The sequence below is a fragment of the Typopeltis vanoorti genome, chromosome 3 (assembly GCF_054136105.1).
Source record: "Typopeltis vanoorti isolate ZY-2024b chromosome 3, IOZ_Tvanoo_1.0, whole genome shotgun sequence".
Lineage (NCBI taxonomy): Eukaryota > Metazoa > Arthropoda > Arachnida > Uropygi > Thelyphonidae > Typopeltis > Typopeltis vanoorti.
In genome coordinates, this window is record NC_143551.1 from 167,419,298 (window position 1) to 167,443,531 (window position 24,234).

Genomic DNA, 24,234 nt, shown 5'->3' on the forward strand with positions numbered 1-24,234 from the left:
TACAAACAGATAGAGGGGGACAGCCATGGGTTCACCACTTTCCCCGCTCTTGCCAACTTCTTTATGGAGACCTTTGAAGAGAATGCCTTAAACTAAGCCCCACAAAAACCTACCATATGGCTTCACTACGTTGATGATGTGTTTGCTATTTGGCCACATGCCCCGGATTCACTCGTCTCCTTCCTAAACTTAAACAAACTTAAACTCACTTAAACAACCAACACCCTAGAATCAAGTTCACCCTGGAAAAAGAGAAAAACAATAACCTCCCTTTCCTAGACACACTAGTCACCTGCCAACCCTGATGGAACCTTGGTTTTCTCAGTTTATAGAAAACCCACCTATACAGGCAGATACATTCACCAACAATCCCATCACCCCCCCCCCCCCCCACAAGAATATGGAGTTATTAAGACGTTATTCAACAGGGCAAAAATAATCTGTTCAAACGATCAAGCCCTAACCACTGAACTAAATCACATCCGTGACACTTTCTCAGCCAATGGCTGCCCCCTCAAAAGAATCCAAAAAATACTTAAACCAGTTATCCACAACCCACCTTCCCTCCTCTTCACAAAAAAGATTATTCTAAATCCATCACCATTCCCTACGTCCGAGGTATCTCTGAAAAAATCATCAAAATCTTAAAAAAACATGACCTGACCACTTGTTACAGACCATCCGCTCCACTAAAGACCAACCACTTCCCCTAGACCTACCTAGTGTATACCAGGTCCCTTGCAGCTGTAAATTGTCCTACTTTGGTCAAACAGGCAGGACAGCAAATATCAGAATCTCAGAACACAAGGATTATATCCGATTTCACCAGTACAGCCACCCTGGGCTTGCAGACAATGCTCTGGATACTCGCCACAGAATAAGATGGAAGAAAGCCACTGTAATACACTGCAGCAAGTTCAAATATGAAAGACTATTCATGGAATCAGCCTCAGCCCTTAGGAACATGCCAAACCTCAACAAATTTGGATGCATGAGACTGCCCCAAATTTGGGAAACACTTATCAGAAGAACTTCAGCCCAAAGGCCAAGAACTACCAACATAGCCCCGCCAGGTGGCACCATCAGGACTTTAGGAAAACGGTAGCTTCCTAGCTTTGGTTCTTATTTGCTGTTATGTAGTACTTGCGTGCACTTGTCTTTGTATTAAGTTCCCAAGAAGATGGCAACGTGACGTTTGCCGAAATATCGGAAAGTATATATTAAAGTTTATTTAATTTATATTTCTAGTGTATGCGTCAATTCCTTAATTATTAGTTATCATGTTTAACCAGCGTATACTACAAGAATTTGATTTTGAGTGCATGCATGGTGAACTTGAAGCAGCATTACCTTTTCTCTTTTTGAATCAACTATAAGAGGAATTTTTTAAAATTCCTCTTATAGTTGATTCACTGATTTTTGTGTTCTTGTCCTATATTTGCTCTGGACTCGCCTTGTTCATTTTTCTTTATTATTTCAAGTTTTTCTTTCAATGAGACTATTTTTTGAATCTTTTTCACATTTCCACTTTTCTGCTCACTTATTTCTCTTACTCGTGATAAAAGATTGGGAAAATACTTTAAAAATAAAAAAGTAAGGAAAACAATTGCAAAGTAGGCACAAGTTATGATCAGCAATATTTTTGGCTGTAAATTTGGGAACATTGCGTACATGGAAAATAGTGTAGTATGCTATTAAAAAATAACTTTGTGAAATGTTTTTAAATCGGTAACTAAAGTATTTCATCCTGGTGAGTGATTTTTTTAAAAAATAGTTAGCCATAGAGCATATCCGCTCTCCTGCCAAAATGCTGTGAGTTCGGATCCCGTCATGGGCATTTATATTTGTGATTGTCCGTGAAAATCTAGTGGTGGTGACGGGCGGTAGATGATGATGGTAGTTCCAGTTGGTGGAGACAGAGTTATGGAGTAGGTGCCCTCCCTCGATGAGTCTTTGGACTCCCTGGAGGTGTCATATAATAATAATAATAAATGTATAAGTAGAAAATGTTCAAAATCTGTAATATTTATTTTGAAGATGTATATAGGTGCACTAATCGAATTTTAGTGCCGCACCAATCAAATTTGGGTATAGAAAAAAAATGATGCCCTAATTGAAAACGCACCAATCGGGAGCGCATTAATCAAGGGATTGCGATATTACAAAGAATAAATATACCTAATATTTTACTACATGCAATATCGAATATATATGAAGATAATGAAATAAAAATAAATGAAAAGTTGTCTGAAAAGCATTCTATAAACCAAGGGTAAGACAGGGATGCCCTCTATCTCTAACACTTTTCAATATTTACATTAATAAAATATTAATACAGTGGAACACCTTAAACAATCAAGGTATAGAAATTTCCTGTTATAACAAAATAAATACGCTATTATTTGCAGATGATCAGATAATAATATCAGATAAGGAAGACAATTTATAAAGAGTAATATGTAATTTTAACATTATAGTAGAACAGTTTGGAATGAAAATTTCCACAGATAAAACTAAAACATTTGCATTTTGTGGAGAAACTCCATTTAGAAGCAAAATAGTTATTAATAATAAAATAATAGAACAGACAAATACTTTCGATTATCTTGGATGTGAAATATCATATGAAGGAGAAAAATACATAAAATTAAAAACTTCAAAATTTTTACAGATTATAGGCCTGATAAATAGAACACTCAATCCAAATATGGTACAAAAAGAAACATGCTTAAAAATATACAATATTTTAGTAGTACCCACATTATAATATGGCAGTGAAATTTTGGCAATAAACAAGTGAAATGAGATTTAGGAGAACTGCAAAATACACATTATTAGATCAAAAAAGGAACAAAGACATTTTAAAAGAACTAAAAACAAAATCAATAGAAGAAAAAGTAAACAATTATAAACAAAAATAGATTGAACACGTAAACCGAATGGCCAACACCCGACATCCTAAACAAATACTAAAATATAAGCCAATTGGAAAGAGAAGGCAGGATAGACCTCAAGAAAGGATATTGGATGGATAATGAGACTGGAACAGACCAAAATGGTCTACCCGTAATTAGTGTTATGATGGTGATGACAACTGGAGAAGAAATATTTTACACTCTTAATAATTACATAATATACAAAGTAGTTCCAGTTATGAATTGGGTACATTGTTTCATACATAGGGGAGCGTTAGCTTCCAAAGGAATGCACCAGAATTTAAAACTGTGCTATAGAATGCTGTAAAGCTAGTTAATTTTATTAAGGCCTGACCATTAAATAACAGGTTATTTTCAGTACTTTGCTATGAAATGAGCAGTGAATATATGCAACTTTTGCTTCATTCTGAAATTCACTGTCTTTCCAGGGACAAAGTACCAACAAGGTTATTTCAATTAAGGCACCAAGTGTTATTGTTTGTAAATGAACGTAATTCTGATTTTGCATCTGACGAAGCATGGTTATCAACACTATCCTATCTTTCAGACATTTTTTCAAAATTAAACGAACTAAATCTCTCTCTTCCTTCGGGTAAATTCTTTAACTATTCTTGACTCATCCGACAAAATAAAGGCATTCGAGAAAAAAACTGGTGTTATAGATTAGTTATGTAAAAGATAGATAATCTGCACCTTTTCCAACATCGAAATCCTTTTTAGTGGAAAATATTTTTATTGATTCTGAGTTTCTGGAAAGGGTTTGTGACCACCTCAAAACTCTGAAACATATTTTAAGAATAACTTTTATAAGCAATTTCTCTGGGTTCATGATCCATTTCAGGCTTAGTCATGAGAATGAATTTCCGTTATCGAAATAAGAACAGTTAATTTAGCTTTTAAGTGGTCTTAAAATGCAGTTCTGTGATCTTGGTTTGGCTTGATTCTGGATCTCTCCTTCAGTGAGAAGTGAATTTCCTGAATTATCTGAAGAAGCATTGAAAATCATCATGCAGTTTTCTACAACTTATCTTTGTGAGAAAGGATTTTTATCGCTCCATGAAATAAAAACAAAATAGAGAAATCATCTTAGTGTGTTTGCTGATCTTCGACTGAAGTTGACCAATATTGAGCCAGATAGCCAGCAACTCTGCAATGGCTGAAAAGCTCAAGCATCTCATTAAAAGTAAGTAGTAACATAATTATATCATATTAGTTATTTGTTTAATAAAAAGTGAAACTTTGTTCAGTGATGATACACTTTTAATCTCCGTAGAATTGTTTTAGGCATTTTACTGGTCCTTGGTCTTAGAAAGGTTGAGAAACACTGATCTAGATGATTTCGTGTGGAGAAGTATTATTGGAAAGCTTGAAGAAGGCTGCAGAATTACTGATATTGCCAGAGAGTTTGGAATCTCACATAGCATTGTATCTAGGTGCTGGGCAGCATTTCAAACTAATGGAATGTGTTCCAGATGTTTGCAAAGAGGTTGTCTTTACTCTACCATGGAGAATGTAGACAGATTTTTGGTTATACCAGTGAAATGTAATTGACGTTCCATGGCAGGTACGCAGATATCTCGACAAACTGTGGCAAAATGTCTGTGAAAAGTAGGCCTATATACTCTGCTGTCTCTTTATCCAAAGCTCATCATAGAGCATGTTTTCAATGGTGTTGTATCCATAAAAATTGGACAAGACTCCAATAGGCTAATGTACTCTTTACAGATTACAGTTGTTTTAGTCTTACATCCGATTCTAGATGACACTTGATCTGGTGTGAAAGTGGTACTGCTTACCATCGTGAGAATGCCTTGAAAGGGATAGATATAGGGGTGATGGTAGGAAAAGGCATTATGCTTAATGGACTCGCCGAGCTACGAGTACTAGAAAAAGGAATTATGACTAGTGAACGATATTGCAACGAAGTTCTTCAACATCATGTTTGATTGTTCTGTGGTACTGTAGGTGAAGAATTTATTTTTATTGGTGACAATGCCAAACCACATCACACATGAGCAGTGGAGAGTTGAGTGGATTAATCGAATCAAGTGGGCAGCACTCTCCCCACACTTCAACCTCATAGAATATGTTTGAGATGCAATAGGGAGATGCATTCATCATCACAAACCATGGGCTCACTGCCTGATGATGTCTGATGCCTGTTTCACTATCTTCTTCCACTTTTCTTTGTCCAGTGCACAGTGTCGCAGTTTTTGTACACCCATTCCACACCAGTCTTTATCGTCTGTCCATTCTCTGTATGGTCTACCTCTTCTGTTTAAACCATCCAAAATACCAAACATAAATGTCTTTATCTTCTGGTCCTCACTCATTCTAAAGATGTGTCCAAATAATTGCAACTTCCATTTTATAATCTTATACATTAGATTCTGTTTTGGTTATATCTTCTGATAGAGCCCTTCATTGGTGATTTTCTGTACCCATCCTATTCTTAGAATCTTTCTGTAACAAGTTCTTTCAAATGCCAAAATTCTTTTTCTTGATTCTTTATTTATTACCCATGTTTCAGATCCGTACAGTACACTGCTGAAGATGCATGTTTCCAGTACTGTTAGTTTTGTTTGCAGACTGATCGCTTTACTTTTCCAGATGTTATCCATGGCTTTCAGATTTGTTTTTCCCTTTGCAATCCTGATCTTTATTTCTTTTTTACAGTCCAAGTCATATGTCAGTTTACTTCCCAAATATGTGATGCATTGCCTTCTCGAAATTTCCCTCCAGAACCAACCAAGCTTATCCTTGCTCTGAAGGAGGTGCGGGCCAGTTTGCCTTAAGAGCTCCTGAATCACTTGGTGATATCAATGGTATGATGTTAGAGCTGCATTGAAGTTCAGAGTGGACATATTTAATGCTGAAGTGTCTTTCCGTATAATTTTCTGTAATCACTGTATATTGTTCCTTAGCTATGCTGTTAGGAAATTTGTAACTTTTGCCAAAAATGTATTGCATTTTAATTTGTACAAAATTTATAGCACATGTTTTTTGTGTAATATAATTTATTAGTATGCTGGCAATAAATTTATGTCCACATTTGGCTGTAGTGATGAACATTTTTTCATATACAGGTAAACATGTAGTTCATCTTTAGGTTTTGGACACCAGTATACTACATTAATGGAACTGAACTGCAGGAAATTGATGAGGCCAGGAATGAGGTAATTGTGAACCTCTAGGGAGTTGAAGCCAACAGGGCATATTGGAGTGGTGCCCAAAATTGCTCATTAGATTACTTGGATGGTGAAGAACATGATGACAAGCATGCATAGGAAGGTTATTATTATTCCCTTTTAATAAGGTGACATCTGGATTACTGTGCATGATCTGATCACCTACTGATGGAGAGTAATGGGTGACTAAGATCTGTTAAGTTTACAGAATCCTCCTTATTAGGGTAGATTTGAAGGTATGTGGGATACAAAGGCTAGTTGATTGATCGGTGTAAAAGAAGGAATAATATATAAATTTATGTTGCTAAATGGCTTTAAAGGAGTTTTCTAGGATTAACATAAATTTTTTTTTTTTCAGTACATTTCAGGAAGGAAGAGAACAAGGTGTTTTCCTCCTCTTCCCTTGTAAATTGTGTAAGAGCGTGGTTGGCTAGAATTTTTTCTTGGAAGATGTTAAATGGGTAGACAAGTTTGCCAGAGATGGTTAAATATTTTATTGGTGGATTAGTTCAAGGAGAGGTTTGATAAGTATTGTGTGAATAGCAGTTAATGTGGATCTCTCACAATAAGCCTTTGACTTCATGGAGACCTGATAAAATAATAATGTAATCCTACCCCTACCAATTGCAGAGAGTTCATTTCTGTATTATTTGATAACTTCGGTAGTTCTGCTGCTATAAGTAATATATGAAATTTATTAAATTTTGTATATTTTGCTCTTAAATTTATAAATTTTTCTCTTCATTAGTTTATATGTTATGTTTTTTTTTTTTAGGTTGCACTGGTTTATCCAAATAACGACCCTCTGTCTTTTATGTGTGCATTCTATGGATGTTTAACAGCTGGTGTGGTTCCTGTGCCAATAGAAGTGCCCTTGACAAGGAGGGTATGCATAATTTTTATTTTTTAATTATATAATTTGGAATAGGTGTGGTATTGTAGCAGTGTTCAACTGAACTGGCTATTACTTTGACCAGGCTATATAATTTGTCTCAAAATTGGGAAGATTCTACAGCAGTGGAAAGAATGTATGATATTACCATTGCAGTTAGTATATGTGTGACAGATGCAGAAGAGACTCTTCCTCATCCATGAGAAACAGAGGAGACCAGACCTGTGCACAGTGATCCAGATGTGGATATATCAAGGCCTTATAAAGAGGAATAACAACTAATGAGTAACCATTTTTTTTTTCTTTTTTTTTTAAATACCATTCATATACTCGCATCTGTAGTTCACTTCTGAAAGCTGTTCAACTTTAATTCTTTTAAAATTTTCTTACATGCTTTTCTACTCAAAACTAAATGGTGGTCTCTTTCTATTTCAAATCCCTTCTACACTCTTCTGTCTTGAACCAGTGTGAGGATATCTCTGTTTACAATAACTTAGTCATTGACACTTTTTTTTTTTTTATCAATGTGAATTTATTCATGTATTTTATGTTGGAATATTGTATTAGCGATAACTAGTCCATGTCTTGAACAGAAATCCAGCAGATACTTAACATTATCATCATCTTTGGTCTTTTTTTGTCAAATTTTCATTAAACATTTTTATGTCCTTTCTAATTATTTCTTGTTTTGCTGTTTAAATCTTCAGATAGGACCAACTTTTCATTTTGCTTTGTCAGCTGCCTTCTCTAATTATTCACAAAATTTCTTCCTTTTTTCTTATTAGCACCTTTTGTGAAAGAATAGGCTCAAATAATTCTCTCTTTACCAATTCCCCATTTTATGCATGCCCATCATTTAGTTATGATATTTGTGATGTTATTACCAAGCCAAAAGAAGAAGAACAAAAGATAGGCAAAATAAAATCTTAACTCATCCTGTTGGTGACAGAAAGAGAATGGCTTGGGGGGGGGGTATACGGAAAAGTAACATCCAACATTGTTGTTAGTGGGACTTATTATAGAACCATATTTTACTGACTTTATTCGTCCAAAATTTTTTTAAACGTGACAATTTTTTGGCAAGGTTGGATGGGGATGACAATCTGACAGGAATAGGAAATGTGCATGACATTTTTTATGATTCTCTGCAGAGCATACTGACAGGGCACAAAATGGAGAAGTGCTATTTGATGGTGAAATAAGGGGGAAATAAAATTGTTGTATTGATAGTGACATCATTTGTCCAAAATTTTTTAGAATATAACAATTTTTGGGCAATATCGATACTAGTTGTGAGGCTTTAGGTATAAAGGCAGACAGGATGAAATATTTCATTGGATGTGCTATTGATTATCTCACCTGGTATTGTGTGGAGGGCAGAAGAAAATTTATAGGAAGATTTATAATCGTCCTTTTTATATTTATATATAAATATTTTAATTGTAATAATACAGATTGGAATGAAGAGTGTTATCTTTAGGCAAAACAGAATGAATTTATCAAGTTTTTGAGATACAACTATCTTAGGCACATGAGTTCCAAGGTTTTGGATTTGATCATCTCATCAGATGTTATCATCATCATGATTAAGAGAGACCTGCAGAGAATCACAGACTCATTGAAGGAGGGCCCCATACTACATTGAGAGAAAAATCTAGTCCACACCCCTCTTGAAAGCATTCATTCTCAGCTGCCAAGGATGCCTTCTTGTCTTTTCCTCACTGTCCATAAAATGAAAAATTCTTTAACTGAAATCCTGAATGATCTCTTCAGAAGTTTGTAAGCCTCAATCATATCACCCATCTTTCTCCTGTTTGCTGTCTACAAATTCTCAGTCTGTCTTCAAAAACCTTATACCACATTTCATATAATTTTTAACACTCTTCTTTGCACTCTCTCTCTCTCTCCACTGTATTAGACTCTCCATGGAAACCAGAATATCAGACCTGCACACAGTAGTCCAAGCAAGGTCTTATCAAGGCCTTGTAAAGAGGCAAAATGACATCCTTATAGTTACATGTTAAAGTTTGTTTCAGCATTGCAATTTTCTTTTGAGTTGTATTTGCAATCTTTGCTATATTACCCTTGAACTTCGACTTTCTATCTAACTAAAATTACAAGATTTCTATCCTGATCAGTTTCTTCTAACATAATCCCACCAATATTATATGCCACTGGACATATCATCACATCAAAGTGCATGGGTTTACATTTACTTAAATTTACTAACATTGAACTGAAAGCCATTTTCACATTCTCAGAATTCAAGCCTGTTGAAATCATTATGCAAGTGCTGCATATTAACTGCATTCCTAATTACCATGCTTATCTTTGCATGATCAGCAAATAGCTGTATGTTACCTGACAAATCCTTCCCAATGCCATTAATGTGCAGTTTGAGTAACAATGGACCAAAGACTGGTTCTTGTGGAAAAACACTGGTTACCTTAAAAAAAAAACCCGGAGACTCACGTCCTCCTTGTATCACTTTTTGATATCTGTCAGTCAGCCATCTTCTTATCCATGCTAATATTTTATAATCCAAACCCATATTTCCCAATTTATGCAACAGTCTTCCATGTTGTATTCTGTCAAAAACCTTAGCAAAATTCAAAAGTGTGATGGTGTATCCATTCCTCATGTTTAACTTACTGGCAACATTATTATAGAATGTGATCAAGTTGCTAAAACATAACCTTCTCTTGGTAAATTCATGCTGTTTATTGCAAAGTGTAGATTCTATGCCAATTCATTACTGAATACGAACCCTAATCATCTTTTCCAAAATCTTCACCACTCTATAGACTAATAGGTCAGTAGTTGAATACATCAGTCTTTGCACCACCCTTGTGCAATGGAATTACCATACATTCTTTCCACTTTGTTCTGAGACTCAAATTATATAACCTGGTCAAAGGAATAGGTAGTTAGGCTGAACACTCATTTAGCATTTGTGCTGATATCCCACTGGTCCTTTTTGCTGACTTCTTATTCAGTTTGTGCAACAGCTCTAATACCTCTTTCTCATACACCTGAGTTTCTTCATTCAGTGAACAGGTAGCACTTGAGTGCAATGTTCAATACACCAGGTAGATAGCTTTTACCAAAATGGGTCGATAGCTTTTAACAGCATTCATTGAACAGCCTCTTCTGTATCCGTCCACCTTGCACTATCTGGATTGAGTTGATTGATTGAGTTTCATATTCATTCTTTCTTTTACTTTCAAAATATCGATAGAATTCTTTGTGGTTGTCTTTAGCTTGCAGAGCCAGTTTGTTTTCATACTCATACTTAGCTTTCCAGAGAACAGTAGTGAAGCTTTTGGTCTGCTGCTTTTAATTTTCATAGCAGACATCATCCTTATGCAGACGGTTTTCATTCCACATCATCCTTTCTTGTGAATCCCTTGCTTGATGATATTGCACATCCATTTCACTCATACTCTATTTATTCTTTGAACTCTTGGGACACATTCTAATATCACATCATTTAAGTAAACACTGCCTATGCACTGTTGATATCCTTCCCATTCAACAACTAATAGCATGGTGCAGAATCCAGCATACTCCTCAGTTTATCATAATTTTCTGCTTTGTACCTCAACATGTGACACTTCCTGAATGAAATATTCATAAACTTAGCCAGTTCTCAAGTGAGTACTGCAGGGTGACTGTCACCAGTCACATGCAGAATAGTCACATCTTTAACTGAAATCCCCTCTGACAGTTCCTTCTGTCACATGCTGATTGAGGAAGTTTTCTCGCAACAGCTCAATAAATTCAGTTTCATTCTTCTCATGAGATTTTACTACTATCCAATCAATGTTCAGATAATTAAAAGTCCCTCATTATGATTACTCTTTTAGAACTCATTGTCTTTATTTAGCGATGCATTTCTTCATTATTAGCAACTGATCTACTGGGTTTTTAGCAACATCCCACAATTATTATAAATTGCATTTCAAATATTCCTTCAGTTGGTGAGTAAGTAACCGCCATGCCAGTCATGTGAGGACTTGTGAGAAAGAAATATGTACTATAAGGCTAAGGAGACAGCTTACATTTTTTCATGAAATAGGGAATTGGATAGAAAGGTGATTGATTCTGCATGAGCCCTACTCAAGAACCACCATAATATATTCTATGTTGTAATATTCTTAAATAATCTCATTATGAAAGAGCTAACATATAATTCTTAATGCCAGAATTTTATGTTAATCGCCAGACATAATTTGAACTCGTTGAAATTCTTTGGGCCAAATAACATGTTTTTAGTCATTTAGGAACTTCTTTGTTTTGTGCATTAGTGGTAACATGGTCTTTATGTTTGTATGAAGAATGATCTTTTAAAAGATCTTTATATGTATATATATATATACAGGGTGTTCAGGATAAATTTGACAGTTTCGTAAGGAAAAAGAAAATCTTCTTTGTATCTATTAAATTTAATGAATTGACAAAAAAACATTACAGGCAGAGTTAATTACAATACTATCAACAAGATTTACTCAAAATAACCACCATTAGCATCGATCACAGCTTCAATTCTGCTTCGGAACCTCGAACAAGCTGATGTTACAGTCTCCCTGGGAAGGGCCGCAAAAACTGTTTTAATTTTATCCATTAACTGGGCTTTTGTATTACTGGAAGTGCGATTGGTGTCTTTTTCAACTGCGCCCCATACAAAATAATCCATGGGGTTAAGGTCTGGGGAGTTTGGAGGCCAAACATTTGGACTGGTGAAGTCGTAGAAATTTTCAGACAACCATTTTTGACTTTTCCCAGAGGTGTGGCAAGGGGCCGAATCCTGCTGCCATACATACGGCCTACCATTGGCTACCCTTGTTATCCAGGGCTTGACTACAGTTAGCAACTCCATGAACAAAGCCCGAATTCCAATGCCAGGGTTCTTCAACACCTGTTCCTGCAGATTTGCGAGGAATTCTGCTGTACGAACGCAATCAGATCGTCTGCTAGGGATCTTTCTTCTTGCTACATCCTCGTAGTCACCATTGCAAGTCTCTAGTTCATGCCTGATTGTTTTTACTGTATTCAGGGAGCATTGGGCAGCAGTCGTAATATCCTTATTTTGATGGCGGGCACGAATCATCATGATACAAGTTATTCTCTTCCATGATTCAGGTGGGTTCCAGCTATCCATCCTTTCTGACATCTTGTATATGAATTGAGAAGGGTCCAAACTTTTAAATGAAGAGAAGTGTGTGTTAATACATGTAACTTACGGAAAAATATAATTAATTATAAATATGTCAAATTTATCCCGAACACCCTGTATATGTATATATATATATACACACACACTAGGGGGCTCTGCCCCTCCTGATGCCTACGGCACCCCCAAGTTCTGGATTGGTAGGCCGGTTCGCCTTGAATTCTGATGACTTGAATTTTGAAGACTGGAAAGGGGGGGTTCAGCCCCCCTTGTGCCTATTCACCCCCGAGTTCCAGACGGGTAGGTTAGTTCTCCTTGAATTCTGACTCGAAAGGGGGTTCCTCCCCCTTTCGAGTCAGAATTCAAGGAGAACCAGGTTGATAACTTTTGTTATCAACCTGGTGTACGTAACACAGCTCAGTGCTACCTCTACAGTGGAGGAAGAAACTCAGGTGTATGAAGAGGCACTACTAGAGTTGCTGCATAAACTGAATATGAATTCATTTAGAAATGACTGATGGAATATCAGCTGGGATGCTAAAAGAGTGTTCAGCTGAACTGTTTGTTCTTTTGGCTTGGCTGTATAATTTGAGTCTCACTACAGGGTGGTGTAAAGCTTGCTGTATCTAACTATTAACTTATCAGTATATATCTGGTGTTGCGGTGAAGATTTTGGAAAAGTTGGTAAGAGATCACATACAGAAATGGGAGAATCTATACTTTGCAATGAACATCATTGTTTACTAAGGGAAGATTCTGTTTAAGTAACATGCTACATTTTATAATAATATGACAAGTTAAGTTTAAAAAGGGTAATGGATGCATCATCATTTGGACTTTGCTAAAACTTTTATTAACAGGATTCAGCATGGAAGACTGTTGCATAAGTTGGAAGATATGGATGTAAACTGTAATAGAAATGGATGATGTGATGTTTTCAATGAGGATTGAAAAGACAAGAAGGGAAGGGATGCTGTTGATAGCAGACAAAAAATGTCGACACAAAGTGGAGATGCAAGATGTAAATAGTGGCAATGGTTTTGAGTCATTATGGTGTGAGGTAAAGGTTAACAAGAAAAGATATTTAGTCTGATGCTGCTATAGGCCAGGAAATGTGAAAGGTGGTAATGAAGAAATGTGTAAGCTAGCATTTGGAAATAAGAAAAATGGATTTCTTGGGAGAGAGACAACTATCTTAGGCAGTATGTAAAGGAAGGTACATGAGGATCGAGGGTTTTAGATCTGATCATTTCATCAGACAATGTGATTGCGAATGAGGTTTCATTCTTTCCTCCAGTCAGTGAGAGTGATCATGAAGTGATCACTTGGGTTATGGCTAACCATATGAAGACTTTTGTGTGGAAAGGATACATGTGGTATTACAAGGCTGGTGATTATGAAAAGTCTAGAAGACAGCTTGGAGCTATAGCATGGAATGAGGTGTTAAGCAGGTGGGAGATAAATGCTGTGTGGGAACTGACCAAAAGATATTTAATAACATTGATTTGGGAATGTATTCCAAAGGGAATAAAGTAGGTGTCAAATGGATGAATAAATGGATTTAGCATGAAATCTGGAAGAAGAGGATACTGTGGAGGAGCACAAGATGAGTAATGGTAACAGTCACTTCCATGAGGAGTATAAAGAGCATGCCAGGAAGGTAACTCATTTGGTAAGTTTTTCAGATATCTGGCTAGAAGAAGGAAGAATGACCATGGTAAGATGATGTTAATGGATGAAAATGGTAGAATGGTAACAGCTGCAGAAGACATTGTTGAGGTATTCAGTGAATGATATATAATGGTGTTTCATCCTCATAAAGGTGAAATCATTATAAACTCAAGTGTAGAAGGCATAAGAGAGGATGGTTTAATTGTTGGTGAGCAGGAGATATATGAGGAAATAAAGTTTGATGTCAATAAGGTGATAATATTTGATTATATATCATCATGTGTCTTAAGGGAATTGGCAGTAGCATTGGCATGTCTGTTTAATAAGAGTCTTGCAACAACACAAGTTCCAAGAGAGTGGATAGAAAGTAAACTTGTTCCACTGCATGAAGGTAGTGATAAGTTTGTGTCTAAAAGTTATAGGCCAATCTGTATATCTGGAGTTGTGGTTAAGGTACTGGAGAGTGGTGAGAACTAGGATACAGAAATGGGTCGATAACAGCAGTATTCTCTGTGGTTATCACATGGGTTTGTTAAAGGGAGATCATGTTTTACCAACGTACTATAATAGGGTGACAAATTTCTTGGACAAGGGGAGATGCATATACAATGGTATACTTAAATTTGCAAAAGCTTTTGATAGACTGCCACATAACAAGCTGTTAAATAAACTGAAATGGATGGGATTGAATCAAAGACTAGTAAGTTGATTCTGTGACTGACTGTCAGATAGTTAACAGAAAGTTGTATATGGGGTGCAGTATTCCAAAAGAGGCAAATCACTAGTGGCATGCCACAGGGATCTGTATTGGGACCATTGTTGTTCAGTTTGTATGTTAATGATATTCTGATGGGTTTTATTGGTGATATGCAAAATTGAAAAGAGCAATACAGAGCCAAGTAGATGTTGTGGCTAACAGGAGTACTTGAATAGATTGTATGAGTGGGCAACAGTATGGAACTGTCAGTTGTTCAGTGTTGCAAAGTGTAAGGTTTTGAAATTTGTGATGTTATCTTATCGGCATTCTATAAGGCCTTGATTAGGCTTCATATGGAATACTGTGCACAGATTTTGTCCCAGGGTTTTCGTGCTGATGAGGATATGTTAAAAAAAAAGATACAGAGACGATTCACATAAGTGGTAAGTGGTTTTTGAAATTGAAGTATGAAGACATTGAAAGAATGTAATTTGCAAAAGCCTCATGAATAGGAGGAGGAGGGATATGATTGAGACATATAAGTTAGTCAGAGGTTGTTGTCAGATTAACGTGGAAGAAATTTTTCATAGAATGGGAGGGGGGGGGGGGTAGAAGAAAAGTCCATTCCTGGAAATTGTATAAGGAGGGTGTGAGGAGAGGTTGGTGAGTGGAACGCATTACCTGAATGTGTTGTTGAATGTAGACACATTGAATTAGTTTAAGGCACAGTTGGATAAGCTTTGTGTGTGATAGTGTGTGTTTCCCACAATGAGTGACTCCATGATGGTCAAAGGTTAATAACAAAGTTGTTTTGAATATCTTTGGAATTTGGGAAATGAAATGAAGGGAAAAAAATTAATTCTTCAAGAAAAGCTTACTTTCAGTTTTCTACAATCCCAAATGATGAAATACATGATGGATTGTTTGTTTAGTGGATAGTGGATTTAGTCGACTTTTAACAGTCATGTTTCAGATGGCATCTTGTCAGATGCCATCTAAGACATAAATGTTAAAAAGTTTTAGAAGGAAAGATATGTTAACCAGTCCTTCCAACTCTATTTGGCATTTTCACATTTGATCTGCCTTGTGATTCCATTTTGTTTTGTCTGCAGAAAGATGATTTGCTTTATATGACCATTTAGTTTTCCTCTAATATTTTGGTCTGATTCTTTTTAGTATAAACGTAAAGTTATTTATTAACAACCTACTTAAACGTGTTATAGGAAGAAAAATTGTCTGATTAATAGTTTTTCTTATAAGAAAAAAGGTGTTATATTAAAACACAAGACAGCAATTTACACATCTGAATGACAGCATGCCTTGCTTTGTGGGATCTGAGGCAATTAATGCGAAGTCATCATATACATAGAGTAATCAGGAAGATCTTCACAAAAACTTTGCTTATAGTTGGGTAAAGGATTAAAACAAAAATATAATTTCTTTTCAAGTATAATATAGAATTAGCAGTTGTCAACAGATGTTCTGCCCCATAATCAAGGACATGCCCCTCTGAGTGCATGGTTATCATTTATAACAGCCATCTATTGCCTTTATGACTCTCTTATCTGAGCTTTTTGCTATTGACTTTTAGCTTACAATATGGTTCTGCTCTTGTCATTCTGTGATGTATCATATTGTTCTTCTTTATTCCTGCATTAGCTAAAACGGGCTCTGCACTAATAAGTAGATTTACTTCATAATATAATCTTCATCTTGTCAGCTTATTTCTCACATTCATGGATATTAAGTACTCTTTCACTACCAGCAGTTAATAATTCCTGATTATTGTTTTTTTCCATATTCATTTTCCTGGGTTCATATACAAACAGGATATTTCATCAGAGCAATCCGTAGGGAGAACCTTTAGATAAAATATCCTCAAACTTGGTGGGAATGCTAACGAGATCATGGGGAAGAGATTTTGGTCTGGCCGGCCTGGTTGGCTGAGTGGTTAGCGTATCCGCTCTCCAGCCAAAAGGCTGCGGGTTCGAATCCTGCCGTGGGCACGAATGTTTGTGATTGTCTGTGAAAGTAGTAGTGGTGGTAGTCAGCAGTAGATGGCGTTGGTGTTAGATGATCAAGGTTGGTGGAGTAGTGAGACGAAGAGTAGATACCCTCCCTCGATGAGTCTTAGGACTCCCTGGAGGTGTGATATAATAATGACTGAACGCAGTGGTGTAGCTATAGCTTTTAATTACTTGAGGTAGCAAAAGAGAAGAGTGAGAGAGTTAGGATGGTGAGTCTGTTGCTGTGGAATGACAGTGAAGAGTATAGAAGGAGGGCCAAAATTGCTAATGACTTTATTGCAGATTATGCAGGAGGAGTGGTGTGGAATTTGTGGATGTGTGTATTGAGTTTGATGGGCGAAAGGATTTATATAAGGTGGGTGGTTTACATTTGAATGGATTTGACGTACAGAGACTTGAAAAGGTGTTGTTGAATGAAGTGAAAGTGGATGTGCAGAATCATGGAAACTAGAGTTATTAAGGAGGGGGGGGTAGTAGATATGCAGACTTTAGGGAGACAGTTGAGTGTATGAATATGTGTAATATGCCTGAGTGAGTACGAAGGACAACAAATCAGAATGGGATAATTAGTATAAAGGCATCAAAATAGGGTTGGGACAAATGGGCTTCTGCAATTCATGTATACTAATACCAGAAGTATTAGGTAAACGAAGGAAGGATTTTTGGCCTTGGTTGGCACTTCCAAGCCACAGGTTATTGGCATTAGTGAAACATGGCTGACAGAAGATGATGTAACTAGTGGGATTGAATGTGAGGGATATGGTGTGTTCAGGAGTGACAGGGAGAATGAAATGGGGGAGGAGTGTTATTGATGATAGCTGATGAGCTACAGCCAAGGAGAATAGAAGTGGAACTGCAGGATAAAGAAAAGAGCACATATGAGGCTATTTAGTGTGAGATTGAGGCTAGCAGAACAAAATATACAGTTGGTGCTGCTGTAGACCAGGTGATGGAATAGATGGTGGAGATGGTATGCATAAGCAAATAGAAGAAATGAGTTGAAGGAGGGTAATTATTATGGGAGATTTCAACTATGGTAACATTGATTGGAAGGAGGAGAGGACACATGGAAGGAAGGAATTGGATTTTATGCAGTTATTAAGAGATAACTATCTGCGACAGCATGTAATGGAAAATACTATGGGTCAGAGAGAGTGCTTGACCTAGTAATTACATCTGAGAATTTGGCTGTAACGAATATGACTATGTTGCCACCAATTGGTGAGAGTGATCATAGGGTCTTGACTTGGGAGGTGACTGAAGGTGTGGAATTTACAATTAAGACAGGGTACATGTGGAATTATCGGGTTGGTAAGTATCACAAGCTTATGAGTTTGATTGGTTCATTGCTATGGCATGTAAAACTGCAAGGGCTGGATGTTGATAGTGCATGGGAGGCGGTTAAGAAGTGTTTGCATGAGGCAATGGCTGACTGTATATCTAGAGTCCGAATAATAAATCAAGTAGGGGTTAAATGGATGAATAACACCATTAAGCTTGAGCTGCAAAAAAAGAAACAACAGTGGAGGGAATTTAAGGAGAAAGGTGACCGGCAGGCACATGAACAGAATAAAGCGCAGGCCAGAAGGATAACGAGTGTGGTAAGAAAAGCAAATGTGGATTATGAAAGAACATTAGCCATACAGGCTAAAGAGAATCCCAAACAGTTTTTTCGATATGTTGCAAGTAAAAGAAAAAATGTGTATGGCAGAATGATTTTAAAGAATGCTGATGGTAGGGAGGTAACCGAATCAGTTGATATAGTTGAATTAGTGAGCGAGCACTTTGCAAGACTATATATAATCCAGGTGGTTACATTGCAGGAATGAATGAACCAATAGCTTATACAGGAATTGTGGTGAATGAAGTGGAAGTGAATGGTCTATTACAAAACCTCAATGTCAATACATCTGTGGGATTGGATAGTATACCAGCTCATGTTGTACGTGATGCTGCTAAAAAATTGTCAGTGTCCTTGACCATTTTGTTTAATTTGAGTCTTGGGTCTGGGTTAGTCCTGAAGGGGTGGAAATAGGGGAAATTAGTTCCACTGCATAAAGGAGGTTCCAAAACTGCTGTTATAAATTACCGACCGATCAGCATATCAGGAATCGTTGTCAAGGTCTTGGAGAAAATAGCCAAGAGAAAAATATAGGATTGGATAGATGAAAAAGGGATACTGTATGGGGGGACAACATGGTTTTGTGAAGGGTAGATCATGCCTCAGTAACTTGCTGACATTTTATAACACAGTCACGACTGAACTGGATAAGGGTAATGGGCTTACAGTGATTCTACTGGACCTTGCTAAGGCCTTTGACAGGATACCGCATGGAATTCTAATCAGTAAACTGCAGCATATGGGGATGGATATAGGGTTGGTGAGATGGATAGGAGGGTGGTTGATGGAGAGATCAGAGAGTGGTTTATTCAGGAGTAGAGTCCAAAAGATGGCCTGTGACTAGTGGTGTGCTGCATTGTTCTGTTCTTGGACCACTACTTTTCAATTTGTTTATTAACGATATAGGAAAGGATCTGAGAGGAAGTGTTCATTTGTTTGCTGATGATGCAAAGTTGGGTAGAGCAATAGTGAGTGCACAGGATGTCAAAATTTTGCAAGATGATTTGGATAGTTTGGAGGACTGGGCTAAGGAGAATGGATGTTAATTTAATGTGGCAAAGTGTAAGATTATGCATTTTGGGGTGAAAAGATTAGCAGCAGTATATCACATTGGTGGAACCGTACTTCAGGAGATTAACAACGCCAGGGATTTGGGAGTGTTGGTGGATAGGGAGTTGAAGTTTAGGGGGCACATCGCAAAAGTGGCTAAATCAGCTCATCAAATCACATGGCTGCTGAAAAATACTTGAACAAACAGAGACAAACAGGTTATTGTTCCTCTGTATTTGATAAGACCCCATCTAGACTACTGTGCCCAGATTTGGGTGCCAGGGTGTCTTCTTGATGGGGAGGAGGTGGAGAGGATCCAGAGACAAGTGACCAAGATGATAGCAAGTCTATGGAATGAACCTTATGAGAACAGGTTGAAGATTTGTGGGTTGCAGAAATTGGTTGATAGGCGGAAAAGGGGTGATATGATTGAGACATTCAAATTGCTGAAGGGTTTCTATAAGAATAATTCAGAAGCTATTTTTGAGAATAGGACTGGTGGTGGAACGACTAGGGGCCATACATGGAAGCTGGGCAAGAGTGTGGTTAGCAAGGGTGTTAGAGCTAGGTTTATTACTTGGAGAGTGATGAATGAGTGGAATAAGCTACTAGAGTCTGTTGTGGGTGCCATGACTGTGAATGAGTTCAAGGCGAAGTATGATAGATACTGTGTGAATGTCGAATAGTTGTTCTCGACATGATGTTAGGGCCTCCCTCAATGAGTCTAAGGACTCCTTGGAGTTAGTTGCCTGTAATAATAATAATAATTTTGATAATAAAAAAAATTAATTCAAAAAATGACTGATAGGAGAAATATGGTTCTGTGAGTGGGAGAAAATTACATTAATGTGAACTGAATAGTATGTGATTGTGAAATGATTCAGAATCAATGACAGACGAAGTTATTTGAATAAACATCATCAAATAACACAAAAACATATCACGTAGAGCTGACATGCTGCTAGGAGCTATCAAGGAAATCCAAATGATGAATGGAGCAATGATTTTCAATGTGTTGGCCTTTTTGCAGGACCAGTAGCTGGTACCACCATACAGCATTGTCCACTGCAGAATGCAGTTGATCTGTTAAAAGGTTTTGCACATGATTCGATTTTGTATTTCAAATATGCCAGGTGAAGAATTTTAACTGAATACATCATGCTTTTGAGGTTATCTCAAAGCCAAAAGTCAGGGATTGATGTCTGATGAATGCAGTGCCATTTTATAGAAAATGAGTGACTGATTACTCTGTTCTCTGTGAAATGTTGATGCAACTTCACATGCTTTTTTTTGGGAAGTGCTCCATCTTGTATTAGCACTGTTGTGTTCAGGCACCTGCTTTGCTACAGTTGTAGGATTACAAAACTGTTCAACATGTTCTGATAACTCGCAGCCGTGACTAGGTAGGTCACAGGTCTGGTTCAATGGATTTCTTCAAAGAAAAATAGCCCAATAACAAACTTAGCCATAACTCCTGTCCATATTGTGACATTTAGTGAAAGAGAACTTGTTGAAATGTGTATGGGAATTCATTGTTGCCCAGATGTGGTCGCAGTTTTAAGTGTTTGCTGTTCCACAAACAGTAATGCCCTGCATCACTCCATAGTATGTTCCAAGGCCAATCCATGTCTATCTCCATGTATGCCGGCACAAACATTTCTCAGATGCTGGCCTTCCCATGTGCAACGTTTGGATGTGGCTGAGTTTATATGGGTTGCATTGTAATGCTTTACACAACGTGCTGCATATGGAAAATTTAATTGTCTTGCTGTGGCACATGTATTGCACAAACCTACAGCATTCTCCATGAAAATATGATTAGTTAATAAAATAACATAATTAATAGCATAATAAAAGTATGAAATAACTATGAAAGAAAAGCTGCAGCATTCTCATTTGACTGTTCAACAACTGCAGTTGCAACATCTTCAGTCATTTGAAGAATTTCAGATTTGTCCTCTTCCTGGTTGAACTGTCAAACTGCCTGTCTCTCTTCAACGCAATGAACTGTTTGGTGTCATTGGGCCTTTTTTGCAAAATCTTTAGACATCTGTATTTGTGAAGTGCGGCTGCAGCATTTTTTCCATTCCTAATGAAACACTTCACAAGCAAGTCACATTAGGAAAAATGAGACCCATCATGTAAGTCAGAAGACCACAGAGTCAGTCTCGCTTCTTCTTTTGTACTGCCTTACGTCTCACGAATGGACCATGTGAGCATGAGCTCACAGCTAAGTATTTGTTTTCATATTGATTTAATGATATTTTGATAATTACCAATTAGTATTCTTGTGTATCACTGTGTGGGTGAGCGTGTTTATTGTGTTTGATATATTTACACTGTATATGATAGCCAAATTCTGTTATTCATGGCAGCAATGCAAACGAGAACAATGGTGGTCAAGACATCATTGTGCAGGGAGTTTGACATGAGAGATTTTGCGAAATGTAGTGTATGTGTTATGCATTCATTACCAAGAGAAAATGGATGGATTATGGTATGAGAGTGGCAGTAGTGACAGAGTGTGTCATAGATGTTATATGAGCCAGAAATGTGAGACTTATCAGTAGCGAGAAAATGAAGTAGCAGCCATTAGTGCTGAAAACCGTGCAACCGAAAGTATTGGAGTGAATGGAGTTCTGGGTTTAAACAATGGTAAAAGAAATGTGAAAGAGGGTATAAATGAAGTGATTGAAAGTAGTGGTAAGGTAGCCTATACTCAAGTTAAACCAACAGACTGTAAGATAATGAGCACGATAGGTAGTGGGGATGAAAGTGTGATCAGCCTGGTAGAGATGGTGAAGAGCAGTGAGAAAATAACTCAGGATATAAAAGCAGAGTTGGTGAAAATGATTTAAGAGGAAATTGTAGAATGAAATGAGGATATTAATAGGTATGTATGGAAGAGAGGGAATAAAAGATGGCAATGTGAAGAGATGTCTAATGATTCGAGAGTGACCATGTATGGGAATTTGATTATTAGAGGTGTGGCAAATGAAAAGGTGCATAAGGTTTGCTTTCCAGAAAGTAGATTGAGCATAGTGAAGCATTAGATATGAGGAAGAAGTAAACGAGAGAGTTGGTAGTGGCACAAATTATCAAGATGGTAACAAGGAGAATGTAAGGATGGATATCAGGAGGTTGCTATCTATCCTACCATGCTGATAACAGCATGGTAAGGAAGGTAGTCAGTGTGTTGCCTGGGTATGACACTGATATGGTGAGCGAGGATCATGAATGAATTGCTAGATGAGATGTGTGAAGAGAACTTAATTCATTTTGTGCATGTATGGAATGAATTTGATGCATGAAGAGAAATTAATTCATCTTGTGCATGTATTAGATGAATTTGAGTGATGGATGGAGCTGTATAAAAGAGATGGGCTGCATTTGAATGGATTTGGTGCGAGTCAGCTGGAAAAAAACTGTTGCTGCAAGAGAGAGTGATGCCCGAAGTGAATGGAAGACCTGAGGAAGCAAGATGGCATGGAACAGTAGGTAAGTATGGGAGAGCTTCTGAATGCAAAGGCAAGTGGTATGAGTGAAAAAGAATAACAAAAAAGGAACACAAGACAAACAGGGAGATGGAGGAGGTCAGGATGGAGAGGGAGACACTGTAATGTTTCGTAATTTGTAATTTATAGTTTCTTATTTTATTATATTGTTTATGACATTACTTTTTTTTTTACTCAGTGTATTTCCTCTCTTACTTCATGATTTTTGTGGTTGCTTGAGCTTGTTCAAAATGCCTATATGCTCTAATCTCTAACTCACATATAATACTATTATTTGACTTTAGTCCTTTCATAATCTACTTAGTTTTACTCCCCCCCCCTTTTCAATACTGTAAAGTATGCTCTCACACGTGCTAGTATCGTAGACTGAGGAAAAGCCTCTGGCTGGGGCGCCAAATCCTTAATCTACATTGCTATAATTCAAGTGTATTAATCCTTAAAAAATTATTTTTGTTAACGGCTGCACCATTATGGATCATGTAAAAGAATTTTCTATCTTTCCTTTACATACAAGAGAATAATTTAGCTAAGCACATATAATAAACCTTAAATCAATTTTATCTCAAGCAACTCCGAATTACTCTGTCATGGCTGTTACTTTACTTAGAGAAAATGGATGGATTATGGTATGAGAGTTGATTCGATTTATTTTTATGAGACAGTGCATTGGCTAACAAAGATCAGGCAAGTTATTAACAAAACCGAACATGTTTAATCTAACTAAGACGATTAATATACAAAGGAAATAGGACATATCACTTGCCTAATTCTCCACACATTCAATAAAACAATTCACTTAAAGCATTAGACAAAGAAATTATTAACACTCGACTTATTAGACATGTGGATGGATTTTAGCACACATAACCTTACTCTCATTATTATTAATATAAGGCAAAATTATACTATACATGTTCTAAGCATCATATAACACAAGCATTATTCAAGTCTACAGTATTCTTTTAAGCACATTCAAACTCGCGTTCAGCTTTCTGACCTCTTCAACACATTATGCCATAAGTTAAACAGAATCAATATCTATCGTCTGTACACACAATCTAGGCTATTAACATAAAGCAATCTACTTACAAGCTCACTATATCATGTACAGTCCTGAATCCTAAAAGGTCAAGGGTGAATTCCACTGGTTCCTTTCTTAATCTTGCGCGACGGCCGTGATTGGGCACTATCCAATCTACACGTAACGGTAGTCGTCTAATGATTTCCTCCTTTGTAACAGTACTGCATTTCTTCATCAATGTCAGGAACTGGTTCGGCTGCGACATAGCATGCACATGGATCGGTACACTCGTCAAAGAATTTCATGGAAGGATATCTTAAAATACGTTCTCTGCTACCAGCGAATTCCCCATGATCTCCAGAACTATTGCTCACGGGACCCCGCCTCTTCCCCTCCTCGAAAAGCTTGCCACAGGAACAAAAAATAATCTCTGTCTTTTATGT

The 24,234-nt window shown here is 37.0% G+C and overlaps 1 protein-coding gene across 1 annotated transcript in view; it reads left to right on the forward strand.

Moving 5' to 3' along the window:
- LOC150108732 (disco-interacting protein 2-like) overlaps window positions 1-24,234 on the forward strand; it is a 936,780-nt gene that overhangs the window by 298,517 nt on the left and 614,029 nt on the right. The window contains exon 15 of the mRNA XM_090416186.1: window positions 6,900-7,010. Coding sequence (XP_090272312.1) covers window positions 6,900-7,010 — 111 coding nt within the window. The remainder of the gene's footprint in view (window positions 1-6,899; window positions 7,011-24,234) is intronic.